Source organism: Pezoporus occidentalis, unplaced genomic scaffold, assembly GCF_034315485.1.
Source record: "Pezoporus occidentalis ecotype Australia unplaced genomic scaffold, CSIRO_AGI_Poc_V1 ctg276, whole genome shotgun sequence".
Lineage (NCBI taxonomy): Eukaryota > Metazoa > Chordata > Aves > Psittaciformes > Psittacidae > Pezoporus > Pezoporus occidentalis.
Window position 1 is genome coordinate 259,171 of NW_026914675.1, and position 19,900 is coordinate 279,070.

The window sequence follows — 19,900 nt, forward strand, 5'->3', positions numbered from 1 at the left end:
GGCCGGTTTGCCCTGAGGCTTGTTGAGCACCCCACAAACACGCTGCCCCCAAACCCAGCCCCACGGCTCGGCGAGGGGGGGGAAAACAGCCCATCTGCCCCCATAGACGCTGGAGCCTGGGCCCCCAAAGCCAGACCCAACTTTGAGGCTGGGGAAGGCACATGTGTGGATCAGGGTGTGTGTGAAGGGACACGTGTGTGTATGTGTGTGTGTGCGTGTGTATGTGCAGGGGGGAGCCTCCCACGCTGAATGTAGGCAGCGAGCGAGGGGCCTGGCGCTGGAGCTGCACAGCCGCGGGCCAGGGCCCCGCTCCAGGCATCCACCTTCCCCTCCAGCCCATCCTGTGCAATAAACGGCAGCAGCTGACAGAGCCACGCACGACTCCGTCTCTTCTTCCCTCCCTCCCCACCGCGGCTCCGGCTGCTCCCACTGCCCTTGCCGCGCTGCTGCCCTGCCAGAGCGATGACAAGGTGAGACAAGAGCTGGCTCCCAGCACCTTTCCCCTTGCTGGCAGCACCGTGGCTCTGCTCCAGCGGGGAAGGAGCAGGCTGCAAAGCGGAGCCTATGGGCTGAGCCAAACACACATCCTAAACATGCAGCCCTGGGGTGAAGAGGGCTGGAAATGCAGCCCCTGCACCTGCACCAGCCGCAGCGTGGGTCCTCCAGGAGGAACTGAAGGCCAAGCGGGCAGCAGAACAGCAGCAGGCTGGGCACGTGAGCCCCACATCCCCAGGACCACAGCGTGAGGGCGCAGGGCTTCAGATGCCAAGAAGGACCCAGGTCCCAGCTGCTATTTCAAAACCCAGTTTATTTACAGTATCCTAAACCTCCACCCCCCCGAGTGGTTTTCCCTGCCTGAGACCCCGGGGAGCAGAAGCAAATCCCATCCCTGTAGATCAGGAGCCACAGAGGCTGTGCTACGGGAGAGCAGGGACAGCACCCAGCAGCAGCAGAGCCTGGAGAGCAGCACCCACCCCGTGGAGCTGAGGTCCTGCACCCTGCTGGTGGGGAGGGATGGATGGGGAGGGGCACATCCCATCCACCAGCATCCACAGCAGAGAGGTGGGGACCTGGGACACAGGCAGAGGCCCTGTCCCTCTGTAGCTGCTCGTTGCAGTCCCCATGTGCCCCAGCCCCGGTGCTGGCAGCTGGACCCACATTCCCCATGAGATGCAGGACAGAGGAGCCCTGGGGGCCAGTGCCTACCGCAGCCTCTGAGGGAGCCCGGGCAGAGCAGGGCCCCGCTGGCTGCTGGGGCTCAGCTGAAGAAATAGGTGGAATCCATCACGTTCTCCAGGTTGAATTCACCTGAGGGAAGGAGGGAGAGGAGAGCTCAGAGGGGAGAGAAGCTGCCCCAAGCCCTGCCTCATGAAACCAGCTTAGATGCAGACGGGAGGTCAAGAGGGATTTGGAGGGCTTCAGGAGCTGCCACCCCTCCCGATGGATGTGGGAGCAGTGGCCTCCTCCGCCTCGCAAAGGCCCAACAAAGGTTGGCCAGATGGTCTGGCAGATGCAGGGCCCAGAGATTAGAAGAGTTAAACTAATTGCCTCAATGCCATTGCATGTGTATCATCTAGATCCTGGCAATTACCATGCCAAGGGCCTCCCTCCCATCTCCAGGCAAATGCCTCCTGCTTGGAAACAGATGGGAGAGGAACAAGATGGGGATGGGATGAGCTGGCTCAGCCTGGGGTAAAGCCCAGGGGAAGGCAGGGATGGCTCCCAGGGCTGCTGCAGGCTCTGCCCCATGGCTCTGCAGCGCAGCACAGGCAGGAAAACCCATCTCAGGGGACAGCTTTAGTGCTGTGTCCAGCTTCAGACACCCCATGAGCTCAGTGACTTTGGGGGCCAAATCTCCATCTCACTCCCTTTGTCTCCAAGCCACCCCTGGTCCTGTCCCATGCTCCTACCTGTCTTGGGGACATTCGACAGCTGCTCCATCAGTTTCTTCTGCCAGGGGGCTGTGGTCTCTCCGTCAGGGCTGGATGAACCAGAAGGAAAGGAAATGAGCATGGGAGCAGGATTTGGCTCTTCCAACCCATGCACAGGCCGCCTGTACCACAGCAGCCCTGGGCAGGGGCTGAGGGAATACCTGCAGTACTTCTCCAGCATGAACTCAGACAGATCCTGCAGGATCTTCTCGTTGTGTAGAGCCACAAACTGCTGCCGACAAACCTGCAACCACCAGCAAGCTGGGTCAATCCACCAGCCCCTGGAGCAAAGCCCAGGGGAGGGAAGGGCTGGCGTGTGCCCAGAGGATGGATCAGCAGGATCCCAGCTCCTGAAGATCCGCTTGTACCTGGTTCATCACGTCCACGGTGACTGCGTGAGTCCAGTAGCAATCATGGACCGAGACGAAGGTCAGGCCCTGCCTGGGAGGCAGCAGAAGGTGCCATAAGTGGTGCTGAGAGCCCCCCCCCCCCACATCCCCTGCCCCACCGAGGTCTTTGTGCTGGGACGTGAGCAAGGACCACACGAGGGCTCCCTGCAACAGCACCTGCGCATCTTCAGGGACAGCAAACCCCCCCCCAAACCCCCCTTTAGCCCTTCTCTGCCAGGAAACCCAAACAGCCACAACCAGGAAAACCCCTTTCCCCCACCACATGCAATGTTCTCCCAGCAAAGAGTGATCCTGGAGCCAGGGAAGAGCCCCAGCTCCCTACCTGAGGCAGTGCAGAGCTGTGAGCATCATGTGTGTGGAGTCCAGGGAGTGGATGAAGTTGGGTGGGAAGGCGTTCTTCTGCTTCACCGTGTCAGGCTTCCTGCAGCACAAAGCAGGAGAAGGGAGGAGCTGAGGCACTTCCAAGGCCAAAAATGAGCCCTGGGGTTGATGGGCACAGCCCTGCAGGGCCCCAGGGCCCTGCTGAAGCACAGGGCTCCACTCCTCAGCTGGTTTACTGCAGCTCAGAGCTGTTAACAGGAGCTTTGGCACTCAGTGGCAGGCTCCACTGATGGGAAGGCTTCGTCCCCAGAGCACAGACTGGGGCCAGCAGAGGCTCAGTCACAACCACGGGTTCATACTTACTGGTTGCTGTGGGTGCTTTTCACGCTCAGGTGCTGCATGCTGCAGTTCAGCTGCAGGGAGAGAGAAAGGGGGTGAGCCCTCCCTCTGCACTGCCCCACGCTCCTGCTCTGCTCTGCAGGGAACCCCCCTGGCTGCCATAAGGGACCCTTCCAGGGCATCCCAGCCTCCAGGCAGTCAGCAGTCCCCTCCTAGGGATGCTGCCAGGCATCCTGCACCCCTTTCCCAGCTGATTCACCCTGCGAGGGCTCCAGGAAGGGCTGCTGGAGGTGAGTGGCTGTGAGGGGAGATGTGAGTCAGAGCAGCAGCATGTGGGAGGCGAGAGCAGCGAGTCTGAATCACGAGAGCCCCAGGAAGGCTCCTGGGAGCAGGGAATGGGCCCGTGCCTCAGCTGCCTGAGTGGGATGGGAGCAGCAGCGCTTCCTCAGCAGCCCCCACCCGCTCCAGGCTCTGCAGGGAGGCTGCAGGATGTGCTTGCACCCACAGATCCACCCTGATGGAGAGCCGCTGGGCTTTAGCTTTTGGCTGTCCTTCCCCTGCTCCCCACCACGGCAGAGGAAGGGGTGGCTGATTCCTGCACACCACACACTTACCACAGTGGGCCTGGAGCGGTAGTAGGGCTGCACGATGGGGAGACCCAGTGGTGTGACCCACTCCACCGTCTGGCCTGACTGGGCAATGAGCTTGGCACTCTCTGTCAGCCAGTTCTGCAGCAGAAGGAGGTGGCTGGAGTTACTATGGGAGACCCCATCCCCTCCCAGCACAGGTGACCCTGACTCTGCCTCTGCCAGTCCAGTGCTTACAGGGGAGCTTGGCTCTGTACCAGGCACAATCCCACACCTCCAGGCTGGGACCCAGAAGAACCATCTCTCCCCATGGAGCATCCCCTGCTCTACGTAGGGGTGGGCCAGCAAAGAAGAAAAGGCAGGAAGAGAGAAGAGGCAGCAGGCACCATACCTGGATATCTCGAGTCGCTGAGAACATCTCCTTGATGCTGTTGAACACTTGCCTTACGAGGTAGTGAGACGCTTCCCACAAGTACTCCTGCAGAGACCAGAGGCAGAGTGAGGGGTCAGGCACAGGCAGCAAAAGACGTGGAGCAAAGTGATGGGTAAGCTAAAAGAGCATCTGCCTCAAAATTGCCTCCATCCAAACCATGTTAAGCCTTGAGCTGCTGCAGGCAGCTGGCTGGGGGCAGTGCTGGAGGGAGGCTCTGATCAGCACTTCAGATGGCTCCTTGTCCAAGGACAGGCTGATGTGTGTGACATCCCAGGATGAGCAGGAGGCTCTCGCTGCCACATCTGTCCCTGCAGTGTTAACACGGCAGCAGGAACACTCCCAGCACCACCATGCCACAGCAAAGCACCCACTCAGCAAGGACTCACAGTGGGGTCACACAACAAGAAACAGGCGTCAGGGAGGAAGAAGCCTCCAAGAGCTCTGCTAGAGACGAGGGCCACTTCCAGATGGAAGAGCACAGCCACAGACCTTGCTGTGGATCTGAAACCCCACGAGGCTCTCATGCCACCAAGCTGGGCCCCGGAAGGATGAATGGGAGAATCCCTGCCCACCCACCAGTGCCAGCACGCAGCTCTCCTGCAGGCTGGAGGATGCGGGGCTCAGTCCTGCACATCCCTCTCTTAGCTGAGGTTTGGGGGGGGTGGTGGTGAAGAGAGAACCCCCCCCAGTGCAGGGGCTGAGAGCTGAGCCCAGGCTGCTCCAGGGCAGAGGTGGTACCTCGGGGAAGTCATCGATCTCCTTGAGCCTCTTCTCCATCTGCAGGCGGCCGCCGTAGCGGGTGACCCCATAGACCACGGTCATCACGGTCTGCTTCACCACCTTGCGGCTGATGAAGCCCTGCAGCACCTGAGCGATCTTCACCCCGTGCTCAGCATCCTTCCTCCGGAACTCCTCCACCTGAGGAAGGCAGAGCCCCCAGGAGGTCAGCCCCACGGCGAGCAGCGCTGGCCTGACCCAGGGCCACCAGGAACCCTGCAGCCCGTTGTCACCAGGCTGGCTTAAGCAGAGAGCATCTGCGGATGGCATCAGGAGCACCTGCATCTCAGAGATAAGGCCACAGAACCTTCCACTGCTGCCTCAGCAGTGTCACTTGGCTGCTGGTGCCGGACACCCCAAGGACACAGCATCAGGACTCAGGTTTTCCTGCCTCAGCCACCCCCCATGAGAAGTCAGAGGAAAACGTGCTCCTCCTGCCCTCTGCTGCTGGGATGAAGCATGCTGAGACCGGGAAGGGAGAACCAGGGGGTTCAATGCCAGTTGAACGAGGCTGGTAGATCCCAACACGCATCCCAGCAGGCTCCTTTCACATCATGTCTTGCCAAGAAAGCTGAAGACTTCGCAGCAGTGCCAAGGGCTGAATCCCTCCCCACTCCCTCCTACCCAGCTCAAACGAAGGAAATCCCATAACCCGTGGGCTAGTTGTGACCAAGAGATGAGGAACTTCCTCTGCTCTCTTCCACTTCTTTACCCTAACTCTCATAGACTTCATTGAGAAGTGAAGACAGCAGAAATCCAAGGGATGCCTCATGGCCACCTCTATGATCTCCAGCCTGATCCCCACTGCAGTGATTCCCATGTGGAGAGGGAGAGCTACCCCTGACCCAGCTCACGCTTTCCCAGCCCTCTGTCCACCCCTCTTATCCCACCCTTTCTCTTTGGGAGCCGAAGGGACCGCTGGGCATCAGCAGCAAGAGGCAGGTCCTAGGACACCTCCTCGTGTCCCCAACGTGTCTCACCTGCTGGGCCACCGCGCTGTAGACATCCTGGGGCGCATCGCAGGGCATCAGATTGACCGAGATGGCACCAATAAGGTCCCGGCCAAGAGCTGCGTAGTGCTGGAGCCCATTGCAGGAGCCATCCTGCGGGTGGAAACAAGGTGGCAGGGTGTGGATGGAGCACAGACAACCTCCTGAGCCAAGGGCATTGCTGTCCTCCCTCCTCTCTCCAGCCAGGTTTGCAGCTGGCCCAGGAAACAGCAGTTTCCATCTTCCTTCTGGCCAGTTCTGACTGGGTCTCAGCCCTAACTGCTGCTGCCTGTGAGGCTCGAAACCAGAAACCCTCCCAGCATGCTGCCCCCTCTGTGGGTTTCCAAAGACATCAGAGCTCTCTGGCAACCCTGAAAGGCAGGGCATGTGGAAAACAACAGATCTGTTGGTTTCAGATGCTAAAAGAAGCCCCAGGAGCCTCAGAAAACCCAGGAGGAGGCAGGGTAAGGCGAGCATCACTCAGTGAGCCATAGCTGACCATGATCCTTCTGACAGAACCCAGCCCTGGCTCAGAGCTGCAGTTAGGGACACACTGAGCCATCCATCACAGCAACTGCCTTGACAGTCCTCCTGGACCCGGCTGGGATAGGCAGGACCTGCACAATGGACTGGGAAGGTCCTGCTGCTCCCCAGACAGCACCAAACAGAAGACCTGCTGCTGCTTTGGACCAGCCCTGCTCCTCCTGTGCCTGGTCCAGGGGAGCTGCCAGCAGGATCAAACCCTCCTCTCCTCTTCCCCTCCTCCCCACAGCCTGCAGTGCAGCAAGTTGCAGAGCTGAGCACTGGGAGTGCTCGGGCACCAGCCCTGCGGTGCCGCAGCAGAGGAGCTGCCTCTGCTAACCCAGTGCTGATGACTCAGGTGGAAAGAGGCTGAGGTGTCCTCCACGAGAAGTCCTTGCTTCGGTTTGATTAACACCCCCTCGGCTGCTCTCTTGATCTCTTGTTGTCATAACAGTATCAGTTGAGACTGTCTCAGACATATTCCAGACCATTGCTGCTGGCAGAATACAGCCCCCTTCATCACCCCCCCCCCCCCCCGTTATGGCCATCTGATCTAATGAGATAAATAAGTAAACCTCTCCCTAGGAAAACAATTCATCACTGCCTGCCATGCAGCAAGGGGATTTATCAGTGTGGACAGATAGCTGGCTGGGCACTGGCTGCAGAGCTGCTGGGAGAGGCCCGAGTGCTGGTTAAGGCTCCTCTGTCCTGCTAGGAAGGACAAACACCTTCCAACAGCGCCTGCACTCATCCTGCTCAGAGCGTGGGCACAGCTGACATCGAGCAGGGACAGGGCACATGGTGACAGCCACGGCACTGACTCAGCTCTGTCCCCATGCCCTTCTCCAGAGGTCCATACCTCCCAGCTGTAACTTCAGCCTCCGAATGGAAGCAGAGACCCCCAAAGCCTCAGCGCAGCCCCAAGCACATCAGAGGCAGGAGCTGCCACAGACCTCACCTCATCCCACCCCCACGGGGCCAGGCTGGCTTCCAGCCCTCACCCTGTGGCTGGAGAAGGTGACACTGGCTCAGCCCTCTCCCAGACAGGCTCTGCTCCAGCCACAGGAAGCCAAAGCAGCACTCGCCTGGCTCACTACTGCCTCCCTGCAGCAGCGAGTTCCTGGACTTCTCCAGCCCAGCTGCCTCCAGACTGTGCTCCCATCCTTAGGGAAGCCTGGCCATGGTGTAGGTAACGCAGCACTGGAGACCTGGATGCTTCCACCCTGCCCATTTCCCTCTGCCAGCCCAGCCACGCAGATCTACCTGGTGAATTGGGAAGTGGGAGATGTAGGCTGTGGGATCCGGGGACCTCGAGGCTTTGGCGATTTCCATACAGCAGGCCAAGGCTTGCCAGGGCTCATCCGTGTTCATCCACCACTTCCTGCCCTGGGAAGAGGAAAGCACACGTTGGCAGGAGCAGGCAGTGCTCCTGTGGCACCCCAAAGTGAAAGCAGGAGCCCCTGCGTTCCCAGCACGTACTGGTCCAGGCACCTCCTCCACTTCCCAAATACTTCCCCCTGTTTTCATATAGGAACGTGTTATTTAGGGAACCCTGCAACGCTTTGTTTCCCTTTCTCCTCTCAAAGCGGTACCTTTCCAACCATCTTTGTTTCAAAACCAATCTCATTTCCATTCTACTGTCCTCTCTGAAAGGAATGGCTGGGTCTCCTCTGAAACTAAGGAGCACACTGATCCCTTTTTCCCTTAGCGTATTTAGGTAATTCCCATTCAGGCTCCAACACAGACAAACTTCCCTGCTTCCCAGGTGAAGGGGAAGGCTCCAGCCTGCCAGGGCTCCCACCACTCCACCCCAAGAGCTCCCCGTGTACCGTGAGCGGGTGGTCAGCCGAGTCCAGGATCTCCTCCATGATCTCATTGGCATACTCCAGGCGCTCCTGCAAAGGGTTCTTCTTCTTCAGCCCCGTGAGGTTGATGAGGTGAATCTTAAGCCAGTCCAGACCCTTGGGCCCTAGGGGTCTTCCCTCTGCAAAGAGCAGGATGGCCCGGATGACATCGTTCCCGAGGTGGTTGAAATAAGGTGGGCAAGGGTAAGTCCTGCCTCGGAAGTCCATGTTGTGAGGAAACCAGAACACCCTGTCCCTGACGTAGTTGGCGATGGAGAGCTTGTAGAGCGCGTCCATACGCAAGCTGTGCATTTCGGCTGCCTTCTTCTTGCACAGCAACAGCTCGTGCTTCTGGGCCTTGTCCAAGGCAGAGGGATTGCTGGGAGCAGCAGGAGGCTTGGGGGCCTCGGAGAGGGGTGGGGGGATGTCCAGCTTCTCATTGCCTTTGTCGTTAAAGATGGAGATGATGATATCCAACACGGGCTGGTTGATCTTCCAGGCGCAGTTGCCCAGCTGGTTGAGGGCATCCAGCACGGGGTGGAGGTTCACCAGAGGACACTGCTCCAGGAGCAGCTGGTGCTGGATGGCCCCGTCCACAAAGCGCATCAGGTTGGTGTCGTTGAGGAAAAAGGCCCCAAAATGGGGGGAGGTCCAAGGCACTGGGGGGCACAGCATAGGGATGGCGGAGGAGTTAAAGGTCAGCATGGTCTCTGCAGCGTCGGACATGATCTGACAGAAGATGGGATGGGGCTTTATCAGCCCAACCTGAAGAGATGAATCAGAGAGGTGAAGGTGAGGGCTCTGGAAGAGCATGTGGCCAGTCAGCCATGATGTAAGGAGCAGCTAAAGACACTGCACGGAACCAGGGGCTCCTCAAAGCGTCCCTAAGCAGGAAAGGCAGCAGGGAAGGACAAGGGCCTTTGCAAAGGCCTGGTTCCAATGCAGAGCTGACCTGCACAGCCCAAGAGACCCCAGCATGAGGCTCACCTGACAACTGCTGCGGAAGGAGTAGATGTGGTAGAGGGCAGGGATGAGCCTGGGCTCCAGGCGAGGGCTCAGGATGTTCCTGGGCATCTTGACAGCCTGCACCAGCAGCTCCAGCATGTGCATGCCCAGGCGCATGAGGAGCACGTAGGACCAGCTGCTGTCCTTCAGGCTCAGGGAAGGCCCAAAGCCTGCTTCTGCCACCAGCTTCTCCCAGTATTCCCGTGGCAAGTACTTGGCAGGCTGGGAGGTGGAAGGAGAAAACTGGGTCAAGCAGAGGGACCAGGCATGCTGCTGCTGGGGGTGGTGCTGGATGGGATCTATGTGGCTTGGAGAAGGACCCTCCTGTCTGTGTGCCCCTGTGAGGTCCTCCCTGCCACAGGCATTGGGGGCAGGACTGTTGATGTGACTGGGACAAGCCCAGCAGTGAGAACCTGCTGCTGCTGCAGGCCAGGCCAGTGGCACTGCACATCCCTTCCTCTCACCAATCCCTGTGCTCACATCTCACCCCCACACACCACCCCCTGCCCTGCCAAGCACTAAACGGGGCCTTACTGGTTCTGGTGGCCTCTGCAGCAGCAAGTTCCCAGAACCCAGACCTTGTGCTTGTGACGGGGTGGACAAACTGCTTTGTCCCATCTCTGCTCTGCTGCTGCAAGCCCACAGGCCCCCTCCTGTCCCAGGCATGCCTACCTGGCCATCCTTTGCCAGCAGCTGGATGTAGCCCTCATAGACCACCCGCATCTTCTCCACCTGACCACTGCACAGCTTCCTCCGGGTGATGTATCTGTCGTAGACTTTGGAGCCCAGCTCCTTGGCCAAGACAGCCAGGGATTCTCCTTGTGGAGACAGGGTGTTGAGCATCTGAGAAAGGGGAAGGCAAAGAGGGTCTTCAGGATGGAGGAGCAGAAAGATGGAGCAGAGAGACAAACCCCCTGTGCAGGGAGCATGGGAAGATGCCCATTCCCATGGTGCTGAGCAGAAGATAAGGAAGGAAACATGGCCAGGACAGAGCAGGGGCTCCAGTGGCTGCTCAGCACAGGGAGCAGAGCCTGTACCTAACAACCTGGGCAGGCTCATATCCTGATTCTGCTGGCCCAAGAAGGACAACAGTGCTTTGCAGCAGCCCTTTGGCCATCCAAGCACCCTGTTCCTGCAGCTCTGCAAGGGCAGGGCAGGGTCCTACCTCGAGCATGATGCCCACGTACTCCTCCTCCGGCAGCAGGCACAGGTAGGGGTACAGCACGTTGTACCTCGATGCTGTCTTGAGCTTGGCCATGTTGTGCTTTGACTTCTGCAGGGCCTGGAGGATGGAGTCGTGCCACTGGGAACGGAGGGTGGCCAGGAGCTTGCGCTGCACAGGAACAGGAGTAAGGCTGAACTGCTGTGGTGAGAGTGCCACCAGGAAGCTGTCCCCCTCCTCAGGCCACCTCCCAAGGTGCTGAGGGAAGCCTGTTCCCGCTTCCCTCCTGACCTGCAGCCCCATCACTCCCTGAGCTTTACCGCTTTAATGGCTTGTGGGGTCAGAGGTTTGCTTGACTCCACCGACTCGATGGTTATGGTGTTGTTCATCTCCAGCTCCAGCTGCTTCTGAAAGCACTCCTGCAGCTCCTGCACAGAGAAATCCAGCTTGGGGTACGGCACCATCTTCTCCTGCAACCAGAGCGAACCAGTAAGTGCCAAAAGCCAGAGGGAGAATCATAGAATCACAGTTAGGGTTGGAAAGGACCTTAAGATCATCCAGTTCCAACCCCCCTGCCTTGGGCAGGGACACCTCACACTAAACCATGCCACCCAAGGCTCTGTCCAGACTGGCCTTGAACACTGCCAGGGATGGAGCATTTACAACCTCCCTGGGCAACCCATTCCAGTGCTTCACCACCCTTAAAGAACTTCCTCCTTAGATCCAATCTAAACTTGCCCTGTTTGTTTGAACCCATTACCCCTTGTCTTGTCACTGCAGTCCCTAATGAAGAGTCCCTCCCCAGCATCCCTACAGACCCCTAAAGAGAAGACGGGCTCATTCTCCCAGCTCCCCTGCCAGAGGCATGTGGGACGAGGCCCCTCTGAAGGCAGCTTCCCGGCACCCAGAGGTCCACAGGTCTGAGGCCTCAGGGAGCCTGGAGCACCCTGCAGAGACACCCTGAGCTCTGGGGCTTACCCTGGAGTAGAAGTCCTGGAGCAGAGAAGACTTGCAGGTCTCTGGGCTGGGTGCAGGGGGCAGCTGGTAGTTGGGTTGGACCATCCTGACGGCCTTCAGCACCTTCTCCTTCTCATCCTCCTCAAACAGGCACTTCTGGAAGAGCTCATCCACGTGGAAGCCATCGTGCTGCAGCTGCTGCATGCACCTGAGGAGGGGCGGATCAAACAGGTCAGAGCTTTCCCAAGGGACTGTGCACAGAAAGGAGCATGTCACGGGGCAGGGAACAAGGGGTTCAAGCAGAGGACCAAGCATGAAGGACACAGATGGGGTTTGCCCTTTGGAGGATCCAAGAGCCTCGACCGTATCAGGCTTTTCCTTCCTCACATGTGCCTTGAGCAGCATCACCCAGACCCACGATGGGATGAAGAGCCCCCCCATCCCAAACCCCTGGCACCCACAAAAGCAAAACCCTCTCCCAAAGCAGGGCCTGAGGGGGGGCACCCCCCACGAATGAGCTCTGAGCACAGGGCAGGAGACTGAACCCCAGCCCCAACCCATGCCAGGAGGGCTGGGGAGGACTCTCCATGCTGGGTGCTTCCCAGCAGCTTTCCTCTGTGCCAGCTGCAGGAGGGTGCAGCTTCTTCACACTCACTGGGAAGGCTCTTGGCAGGGCTGGGGAGCAGGATGTGCCCCATGCACTTGCCCTGGGATGCCTCTTCCCTTCCCCTACACACTCCTCAAAGCATGTTCCATGCAATAACCGGTGCCTGATGGAGCTGCTGGCTCCCTGCAGCAAAAGGGGCATAACTGGGACACCCACCCAAGGCTGATGCCTCAGTGCTCCAGGAGCACCACTGCAGGGCACGCTGGCAGCAGGATGCTGTCCTGCAAGAACATGGGAGCTCTCCCTGCTCCCCACCTAGGCAGGAGCCAGCTCTTGGGAGCTGCTGGGGTGGGAGCTGCCTCCAGCCTGTCCCCACAAGGTCACCAGCCTCAGGTTACAGCAATCAAACCATCCACCCTCCACTGAGCTTTCATCTTCGTGCTCAATGGGGAGGCTGAGCAGGAAGATGCAGGTTCCTTCACCCCCAAAGAGCCCTCAAGGCTCCCCCTCCAGCCTCAGCCAGCAGGAAGGAACCCATGGGGCTGGGCACAGCTTGGGCACTGTGGTTCATGCACCCAGCCTGGGGGCCAGGGCAGGGCTGCAACGGGAACAGTAGCTGGAAGCTCCCTTCCCTGCAGCCCCCATGGCTGCTGGGGGGGGGTGGGGGGGGTGGGTGTCAGAATCCCCTCATACACCATCTCCCAGTGCCCAGCCCCACAGAGGATGCTGTGGGATGACATCCTCCTGGATCTGAGGTGCAGCAAGAGCCCAGAGCCCCAGCCGAGTCCATGCTGGGTGACACTGGAGGGAGGACAGGGACAGTAGCACCAGCCAGGCCCCCATGGGAGCAGAGCAGCAGCCCCGCTCTCCCAGGCTCTCAGCACCCTGGGCCACGCCAGGGGAAGGAAGCAGAACCACGTTACCTCCAGACGGCTTTGACGCAGAAGGGGTTCCGGCCCATGCACTCCAGTGCTGCCGCGTAGGAATCCAGGTTGGGCCGGAGCCCAGCAGATTCCAGCATGGAAAACAGGGAGTTGATGCGCTGCAGACAGCCCTGGGGAGGAGAAGGGAACGGTGCTGTGGACACACGCACCAGCAGCCCCACATCCCTCTGCTCCTGTTCAAATCCAGCCCCATCTATCCTGCCCCAGCCCCTCAAAGCCACCTCACGGGGATCAGCGGCCTCGTACCAGCTCCAGCCCTCTCCGCAGAAGCTTGGCACCCGTGCTGAAGGCAGATGTGACACAGCTCAAACTGTGACCACAGCTTGTACGAGCACAAAGCTCTTCCTCCTGAGCCCTGTCCCCCCGACCCAAGACACCCAGAAACCCATAGACCAACAGGTCAGTACCTTTCTTGCCCAGCTCCGCATCACGATGTTGTACGCGCTGACATTCAACACCTTTCTCTTTGACCGGGACCTGTGGTACATGAGGAGGAGCCTCTCTGCTTCCTCTGGCTGCTGCAGGAACAGGAAGCACTCGAGGTTGGACTGGATGGTCTGCTGCAGGATCTTGACCTGGCTGCTCTCCTTGTCATCCAGCACCCTCTGGCCTGGCACCTTCACAGCCTCCTTCCCTGCTGCTACCGCGGGCTTCCCATGGGCATGGACACTGTGAGAGCCAGCATGGCCCTGGCTCCAGCCTGCAACCGCTTTAGTCTTTGGGGTCTTCAGGCTCTTCTTGCCTTTACCTTTGCCTTTCACCTTGCCCTGGGCTTTGTCCTTGACCTCAGTCTCCAGAGCCAGCTTGGAGGCAGCAACAGGCAACACCTGCTCCACCTTCAGCTGCTGGATGCGCGCCTCCTTCTTCAGCTTCTCAACCCAGCTGCTGGTCCTGGCCAGGCTCTCCCCTCCTTCCTTGGGAGCCACCACCTCCTGCAGCGGGTCCTGGCACTTGGCATTACCCAACAGGGCCAGCTCCACTTTGCTGACCGTCACCTCTGGACCATTGGTGGCTTGGAGCTGCTTCACCCGAGCTTTCAGCACTGCCAGGGAACACAGAGGGGGGGATTAGTGAAGGGATGCAAAGCCCGAGCACAGGCTCTGTCCTACCCCAGGGGCCTTGGGAGCACCCAGGAACACGCTCAGGAGAAGAGGCTCCACACCAGGACTTCTCCCCTCCTTGGCCAGCAATGAGCTGCCTGGATCACTGTGGTCCTAGCACCCACCCCAGGGACCGCAGCATCATCACTGCAATGACAGGACACCAGCACACGCTTGTCTGCTTCCCTGGGCCTCTCTGCAAGGACCTCACAGCCTCAGCCCAAAGCCAGAGCAGGTTCCAGGTCAGTCAGCAGGGCCCTTCCTGGAAGCAGGATGGGCCTGCAGGTCCCTAAGGACAGGGCAGAACGTGCTCAGGGTAAGCAGGACGCCCATGGGAAGCCCCACATCCTTGCTCAGGCTATTTCCCTTCCCGAATACGTTCTACCTGGAGGGGGAAGGCCCTGGGGGCACCCCCGGGCCGCTGCAGCTCTCCCACCTTGCAGCAGCTCGGTCCTCTCGCAGGGAACGTTTCTCTTCGCCTTCTTGGCGCTGGCAGAGGAGTAGCTCCGGAGGATGCTCCATGGGATCCCTGCAGTGGGAAAACACCAAAACTCGGGGCTCAGAGGAAGCTTCGCCCCTTCCAGCACTCCCTGCCCCACACCATGGCTGGGGACAGGGACAGGGCCCCCCCACCTCACCCATGGTTGGAGGTTGGGGGGCCGTAACCCCAGGGACGCCCCAAGCCACAGCACCCCCGAGCACGCCGATCCCAGCGCTGGGCCAGGCTCCAGAGACCCCCACGGCCGCCGCTGTTGCAATGACAGCGGCCCAGGGCCAAAAGACACCGGAGCCCCGCCTCACCTCAGGGCTCCGGGCACCGACCCCGTCCGGCTCCGCGCACCCGTGCCCGGGTCAGCCCTGCGGGAGCCCCCGCTCCGTCCCCAGGCCCGGGGGAGGCCTGCGGGGCCGCCCAGCCCCGGCTCTGCCCGGGAGAGGCCTCCCCCGCCCGCCCGGTTCCCGTTTCCCGTTCCCGTTTCCCGTTCCCGTTCCCCGTTCCCGTTCCCCGTTCCCGTTCCCCACCGCTCACCGGCGCCCCGCAGGCGGCCCGGGCCCGGCAGCGCCGCCCGCAGCAGCGACATGCCCCGCCGCGCTACGCCGCCATGCCCCGCGCTCTGCGCAGCCGTGCCGCAAAGCACGTCGGGAGCCGTAGTTCCGCCCCAGCGGAGGACTACAACTCCCATGGTGCAGCGCGGCAGGGCAACTCGCTCCCCCCCGTCCCGTCCCGGCGGAAAGCGGAGGCCCCGACGGGACGGGAGCGAAGCCCCACGGGGCCGGCGCTGGGACACGGCGCTTCCCCGGGTGCCAACCGGCACCGAGCTCCGCGCTCCAAGCCGACACCACCCCCATGCCCGCGGCCCGCGCCTCTCCCCCAAACCTGCCCGAGGAGCCCGGCCCGGCCGCCGCAGAAGCCGGTGCGGACCGGAGCATGTACCACCCCCCGCCCCGGAGCCCCGCAACCGCAGGCGGGTGGCCCCGGCCGGGGCTACAAGGCAGCCGTCGGGGTGCCGGTTGATGAATGGGAGCCCCCGCCCTTCGCCCCCACCCCTCGGCCCCGCCCCGCGCCATTGGCCCCCGCCCCGGCTCGCTCTGCTCCGCGCTCGGGCCGCCCGCGCCGTCGGGGCCGGTCGCGGCCGTGGCCATGGCCGCCCGCCCGCCGCCCCTCCGCGCCCCGCCGCCCGCCCGCCGCCCGCCGCTATGAGGCGCGGGGGCCCCGCCGCCCTCGCCGCCTGCCTCGCCGGGGCGTTCGCCGTGCTGGCGGGGCCGGGGTCTGGGTCGGGCAGCACCGCCTGGGGCGGCCGGCGGCCCCCCCGCAGCTACGGCCACTTGGAGGGCGACGTGCGCTGGCGCCGGCTCTTCTCCGCCACCCGCTTCTTCCTGCGCATCGACGGCAGCGGCGGCGTGGAGGGGACGCGCTGGAGGGAGCGGCCGGGCAGTGAGTGCAGCCGGGGCGAGGCGGGGCGGGGTCCCGCCGCCCTCCCACCGGAGCCCGGGGCCCAGAGCCCAGTCCCGGGGGGCTGCGGCCGAGGCGGCCGGAGCCGGGCACAGACGGGGCAGGGCCTGGACAGGGGCGCCTGTGACGGCGACGGGGCCCCGCTGTGCCCGGTGCCGGGGAGATGCCGCAGCTCCTCCAGTGACCGCGCGTCCCCCCCTGTCCGTCCCCGCGGCCGTCGGGACACGATCGGCTCCTCCTGCACTCGCCCCCCCCCCCCGGAGGGGTCCGGCTTCTGTCCCGCGTTGTTGGGGCGACAGAAAGCGCAAGGAGGGAATGAGAGGGGGGTACCCGGGCGGCGCGGGGTGGGGGGAGTCCCTTGCCCTGCGGCACAGAGCGGGGGGTTCTGATCATTCCCTGTAGCCGCTCTGGGCAGGATAAAGGCTGAAGAGGATGAGGAGGGATGGAGGACGATGTTGGTCTCAGCGCTGAGCATCCATGAGCGTGGTTTTGGGGAGAGGAGCTGCCCCATCGAGGGAATCACAGAGCATCCACTGCCCGCAGGGCTCCGGGTGGGCAGAGCCGGCAGCCCCTGGCGTGGCACAGGGGCACAGCACCCCCGGTGCCGTGGGGTCAGTTGCTGCAGGATCCCCACGGGCTGGTCCTCCTCATGGGGCCGGGCAGCACATCCGGGGGGGACGGGACGGGACAGAGAGAGCAAACGCTGAAGGATGTCGGCGCTGCCCAGACTGAGCTGCGATCCGGAGCCTGGGAACAAGCCGGCAGGATTAGGCCTTCCCCTGGGGCTGGGGCTGGGGCTGCTCCACCCCGCAGCCCTCGGGAGCGGCCGCGTGTGCCGGTGGGGAGAGGCTGATCCCAGGGTCCGGATCCTCTCCCACCGGGGCCCCTCCGTGGTGACAGCGCCGTGGGTCCCGAGGGAATGCGGCACCTGCAGTGAGCGCCAGAGCTGCCAGCCCAAGCTCAGCACCCATGGTACCAGCCCGTTTCGGGTGCTGGGTTCTGGTCCCCGTTGACAGGGAATAGGCACCAGGCTGACAGGGGGGTGCTGGATGGGGGTGATGGAGATGCCCGAGTGTTCCAGGGGGGCCTGGCAGGGCGTTGGGATGTGGGGCAGGAATGATGCTGAGGATGGGCGCAGCATCCCCCAGCCCCTGTCCCGGTGGCAGCAGCGGCTGCCCCTGTCACCCACCCAGCGCAGGATGAGGGAGCCACGGCTCAGGGAGCCCTCCTGCGGTGCCGGAGGCTGTTGGGAGCCCCAGCCGGGAGCGCTGCCAGCGCCAAGCACCCCAACACGTTCATTTGCCATGGGGCCTGGCAGGAGGACCGGCCCCGGGAGCTCCCATAGGGCTCACTCTGCTTATCACTTGGGCTCTTGCTCTTCAGCCCTCACCATGGCTGCAGTGGGGCTCTGGGACTGGAGGGGTGAGACTGGGAGCCTGGTTCTGTCCTCCAGAACCAGGCACCGGGAAGCAAAGCGCCAGGGGCTATTTTGGGGACAGCACAAGTCCTTTGTTATAAATAGCAGCTCCAGACAGGGATCAGGTGGGGATGGAGTCACAGGCACTTGCTCAACCCTGCCCCATGGCTGCAGCTTGGCAATGGCTTCACTGAACCCTGCAGGTCCTGGTGGGTGCCAGGGGGTTGGTGCCTGGTGAAAACCCCCACCCCGAGGTGCTGGAGCTGCCGTCTCATCCTCATCCAGTGGTGCCCATGGGCTGCACCTCGCCCCTTGCCCGTGTCTCTGCCCACTGGAGCTCCGTTCTCCCCTTCCCAGCGCAGCGTGTGCCCGGTGGGCAGCAGGGCAGGATGCGGTGCAGGAACCCAAAGGCCCTGCCGATGCTCTGGGTGTTCCCTGTGTCGGAGCTGCTGGTCCGACCGCATGCCTTTCCCATTAGCGGCTGTGCCGGGCACACACCAGGGCAGCCACAGCCCGGCTGCAGCCACCTCCCGGGCTCATCTCCACATCCTGCAGCACCATCGCATCCCTTCTGCCCACGGTGCCCGGTGCAGGGCCGTGTATCCGCACTGGTGCCACCAGCATCCACAGGCAGCACCGTCCCAGTCCCATCGGCCTCCTGGGAACCGTCTGGACCCTGGGGAGGAAAGGAGTAAAGATGGAATCCCCCCTGGATCAGAGGTTCCCAATCTCGGCTGAGCCCTCATTCCCTGTCCCTGTCCCACAGGCATCGTCGAGATCCGGTCGGTGCGTGTCGGCGTCGTGGCCATCCGTGCGGTGCACACCGGCTTCTACCTGGCCATGAACAAGCGGGGCAGGCTCTATGGGTCGGTAGGTCGGATGCTGTCTCCGGGGAGTGGGGTCGGAGGCACAGGGCAGAGCTGGAACAGGGGGTCCCAAACCCCCCGGGACCGGTGCCCAGGAGCAGGCTTTTGGTTTCCTGTGCACTGCCCCGCTCCCCATCGGGGGCTGCACCCACAGAGCATCCCCCAGGCACTGGTGTCCTGCTCTGCCCCTGGGCTCCATCCCACCGGAGCAGGGTGATGATGGGCGCCGAGCGCAGCCGCCGCTCACCCCCTTCCCTCTCCTGCCAGAAGGAATTCAGCCCCAACTGCAAGTTCATGGAGCGCATCGAGGAGAACGGCTACAACACGTACGCGGCGCTGCGCTGGCGGCACCGGGGCCGCCCCATGTTCCTCTCGCTCAATAGCAAGGGCAGGCCACAACGAGGGGGCAAGACGCGGCGGCAGCAGCTCTCCACGCACTTCCTCCCCATGCTCGTCGGCTGAGCCCGTCCCGGGGGAGAAAACTTGGGGGGGGAAAGGGTGATTTTATTTATGTACAGATCTATTTTTATGTTATTTATTGGTTTGGTTTGGATGGATGCGGGAGGAAGATGCTCCAGATGCAGCCGTGCAGGGATCCGGCTCTTCCCTGCCCTCCCGTTGTGGCTCTCTGCCACTGGTGTGTGTGTGTGTGTGTGCAAGGGCTGGGACGTGTTGGTGGGTTGCATTTGGCTCTTGTCCCGGCACTGGTGGCAATTAAAGCTGTGTTCGTGGCATGGAACAGGCAGTGGGTGTTGGTGCTGTGAGGGTGGGTTTGGGTCCCCTGGGGTTGTGCCTGCATCCCCCAGCAGCATCCCTGCTGGACCCAGCTCCAAACACCCCCGGGAAGCACCAGTGATGGGTGTTCAGGGGCAGGAAGGATGGAGCAGGGAAAGAGCCTGGACCCTGTGCTCACACTTGATGTGTTACCAGCACCCGCTCCAAATGGGAGCATCCCCTGGGAGGTGCCAGGCTCAGCGCAGGGGCATGCAGCCCTAGGGACATAAAGGGACAAGGCAAAGGGGGATGAGAGGGTCACAGCTGCTGTCCTGCTGCATCACGGCAATGGGCTCTCACCTCATGAGCCAGCCCAGACCCTCAGGTGCACACAGCCCTGCTTGGAGGGAGCGAGGATGCTGTTCCCCACCATGTGCAGACCCTGAACTAGGATGTCACAAGCAAAGGGACCAGACCTGGTCCCCAGCGGGAGCACCAGGACCCCCATGGATGCAAACGATGCCCAGTGGGCACCGAGGTGCAGTGGGGCTGCCCCATCCATTATCCCCAGTGGAAGTGGAGCCGGGAAAGTGGATGGTGACCAGTCCCTTGCCTGGAGGGGAGCATGGGCACAAACAGCGCCAGGGCTGGTCCTGCGCCACGCTCCGCAGCCAGGCACCGCAGCCTGGTCACTTTGTCACGTCAGACACGATGGCCCCACTGAAAACCACCAAACTCGTTCCATTTCCTACCCAACCAGCTCCAAACGAGTCTGAGAGAGGGAACTGCCACCGCATTAACTGCGTGGTGACCGCGGCGCGGGCCGGGAGCCTCTGCCATGCACCCACCATGGGCTGTGCATCCCCCTGAGCACTGCTCACGCAGGGGGAAATCAACCCCCGAGCTCCAGGAGCCACACGCACCATCTGCAGCTGGAGTGTGCTGGGAGAAGGAAGGGATTTGAAGGGCTCCCGGGCTGCCTTTTGGTGAGTAGAGAGCAAAGCTTTGCCTCCACGCTGCTGGG

The 19,900-nt window shown here is 62.1% G+C and overlaps 3 protein-coding genes across 3 annotated transcripts in view; 1 reads left to right on the plus strand and 2 right to left on the minus strand.

The window, feature by feature from the left end:
* The window catches only part of MIER2 (MIER family member 2), a 100,518-nt gene extending 93,325 nt beyond the window's left edge, over positions 1 to 7,193 (minus strand). Inside the window, exon 1 of the mRNA XM_062625043.1 lies at positions 7,183 to 7,193. The gene's annotated coding sequence lies outside the window, so the exon portion shown is untranslated. The remainder of the gene's footprint in view (positions 1 to 7,182) is intronic.
* On the minus strand, positions 1,143 to 15,094 carry POLRMT (RNA polymerase mitochondrial). The gene is made up of 21 exons (XM_062625030.1): positions 14,956 to 15,094; positions 14,365 to 14,457; positions 13,236 to 13,870; positions 12,808 to 12,938; positions 11,299 to 11,485; positions 10,641 to 10,790; positions 10,324 to 10,491; positions 9,831 to 10,001; positions 9,141 to 9,380; positions 8,139 to 8,918; positions 7,573 to 7,695; positions 5,779 to 5,901; positions 4,760 to 4,939; positions 3,980 to 4,066; positions 3,616 to 3,729; positions 3,026 to 3,075; positions 2,664 to 2,762; positions 2,300 to 2,372; positions 2,093 to 2,175; positions 1,911 to 1,981; positions 1,143 to 1,308 (listed from the first exon to the last, which is right to left on the minus strand). Exons 1-21 carry the CDS (start codon positions 15,005 to 15,007, stop codon positions 1,259 to 1,261), a joined length of 3,660 nt encoding a protein of 1,219 aa, XP_062481014.1. The 5' UTR covers positions 15,008 to 15,094; the 3' UTR covers positions 1,143 to 1,258.
* FGF22 (fibroblast growth factor 22) lies at positions 15,006 to 18,761 on the plus strand. Its single transcript, XM_062625108.1, has 3 exons — positions 15,006 to 15,861; positions 18,063 to 18,166; positions 18,430 to 18,761. Exons 1-3 carry the CDS (start codon positions 15,006 to 15,008, stop codon positions 18,622 to 18,624), a joined length of 1,155 nt encoding a protein of 384 aa, XP_062481092.1. The 3' UTR covers positions 18,625 to 18,761.
* The last annotated feature ends 1,139 nt before the right edge of the window (positions 18,762 to 19,900 follow it).

What these genes read in the sequence shown, in the direction of transcription:
- FGF22 (XM_062625108.1), top strand. Translation starts at nt 15,006, where the DNA reads ATGCCCCGCCGCGCTACGCCGCCATGCCCCGCGCTCTGCGCAGCCGTG. An exon ending in CTGGAGGGAGCGGCCGGGCA is followed by an intron (nt 15,862 to 18,062) that starts GTGAGTGCAGCC and finishes CCTGTCCCACAG; the next exon opens with GCATCGTCGAGATCCGGTCG. An exon ending in GGGGCAGGCTCTATGGGTCG is followed by an intron (nt 18,167 to 18,429) that starts GTAGGTCGGATG and finishes CTCTCCTGCCAG; the next exon opens with AAGGAATTCAGCCCCAACTG.
- POLRMT (XM_062625030.1), bottom strand. Translation starts at nt 15,007, where the DNA reads ATGTCGCTGCTGCGGGCGGCGCTGCCGGGCCCGGGCCGCCTGCGGGGC. An exon ending in CCCCACAAGCCATTAAAGCG is followed by an intron (nt 10,492 to 10,640) that starts GTAAAGCTCAGG and finishes GTTCCTGTGCAG; the next exon opens with CGCAAGCTCCTGGCCACCCT. An exon ending in ATGCTGGAGAAGTACTGCAG is followed by an intron (nt 1,982 to 2,092) that starts GTATTCCCTCAG and finishes TGGTTCATCCAG; the next exon opens with CCCTGACGGAGAGACCACAG.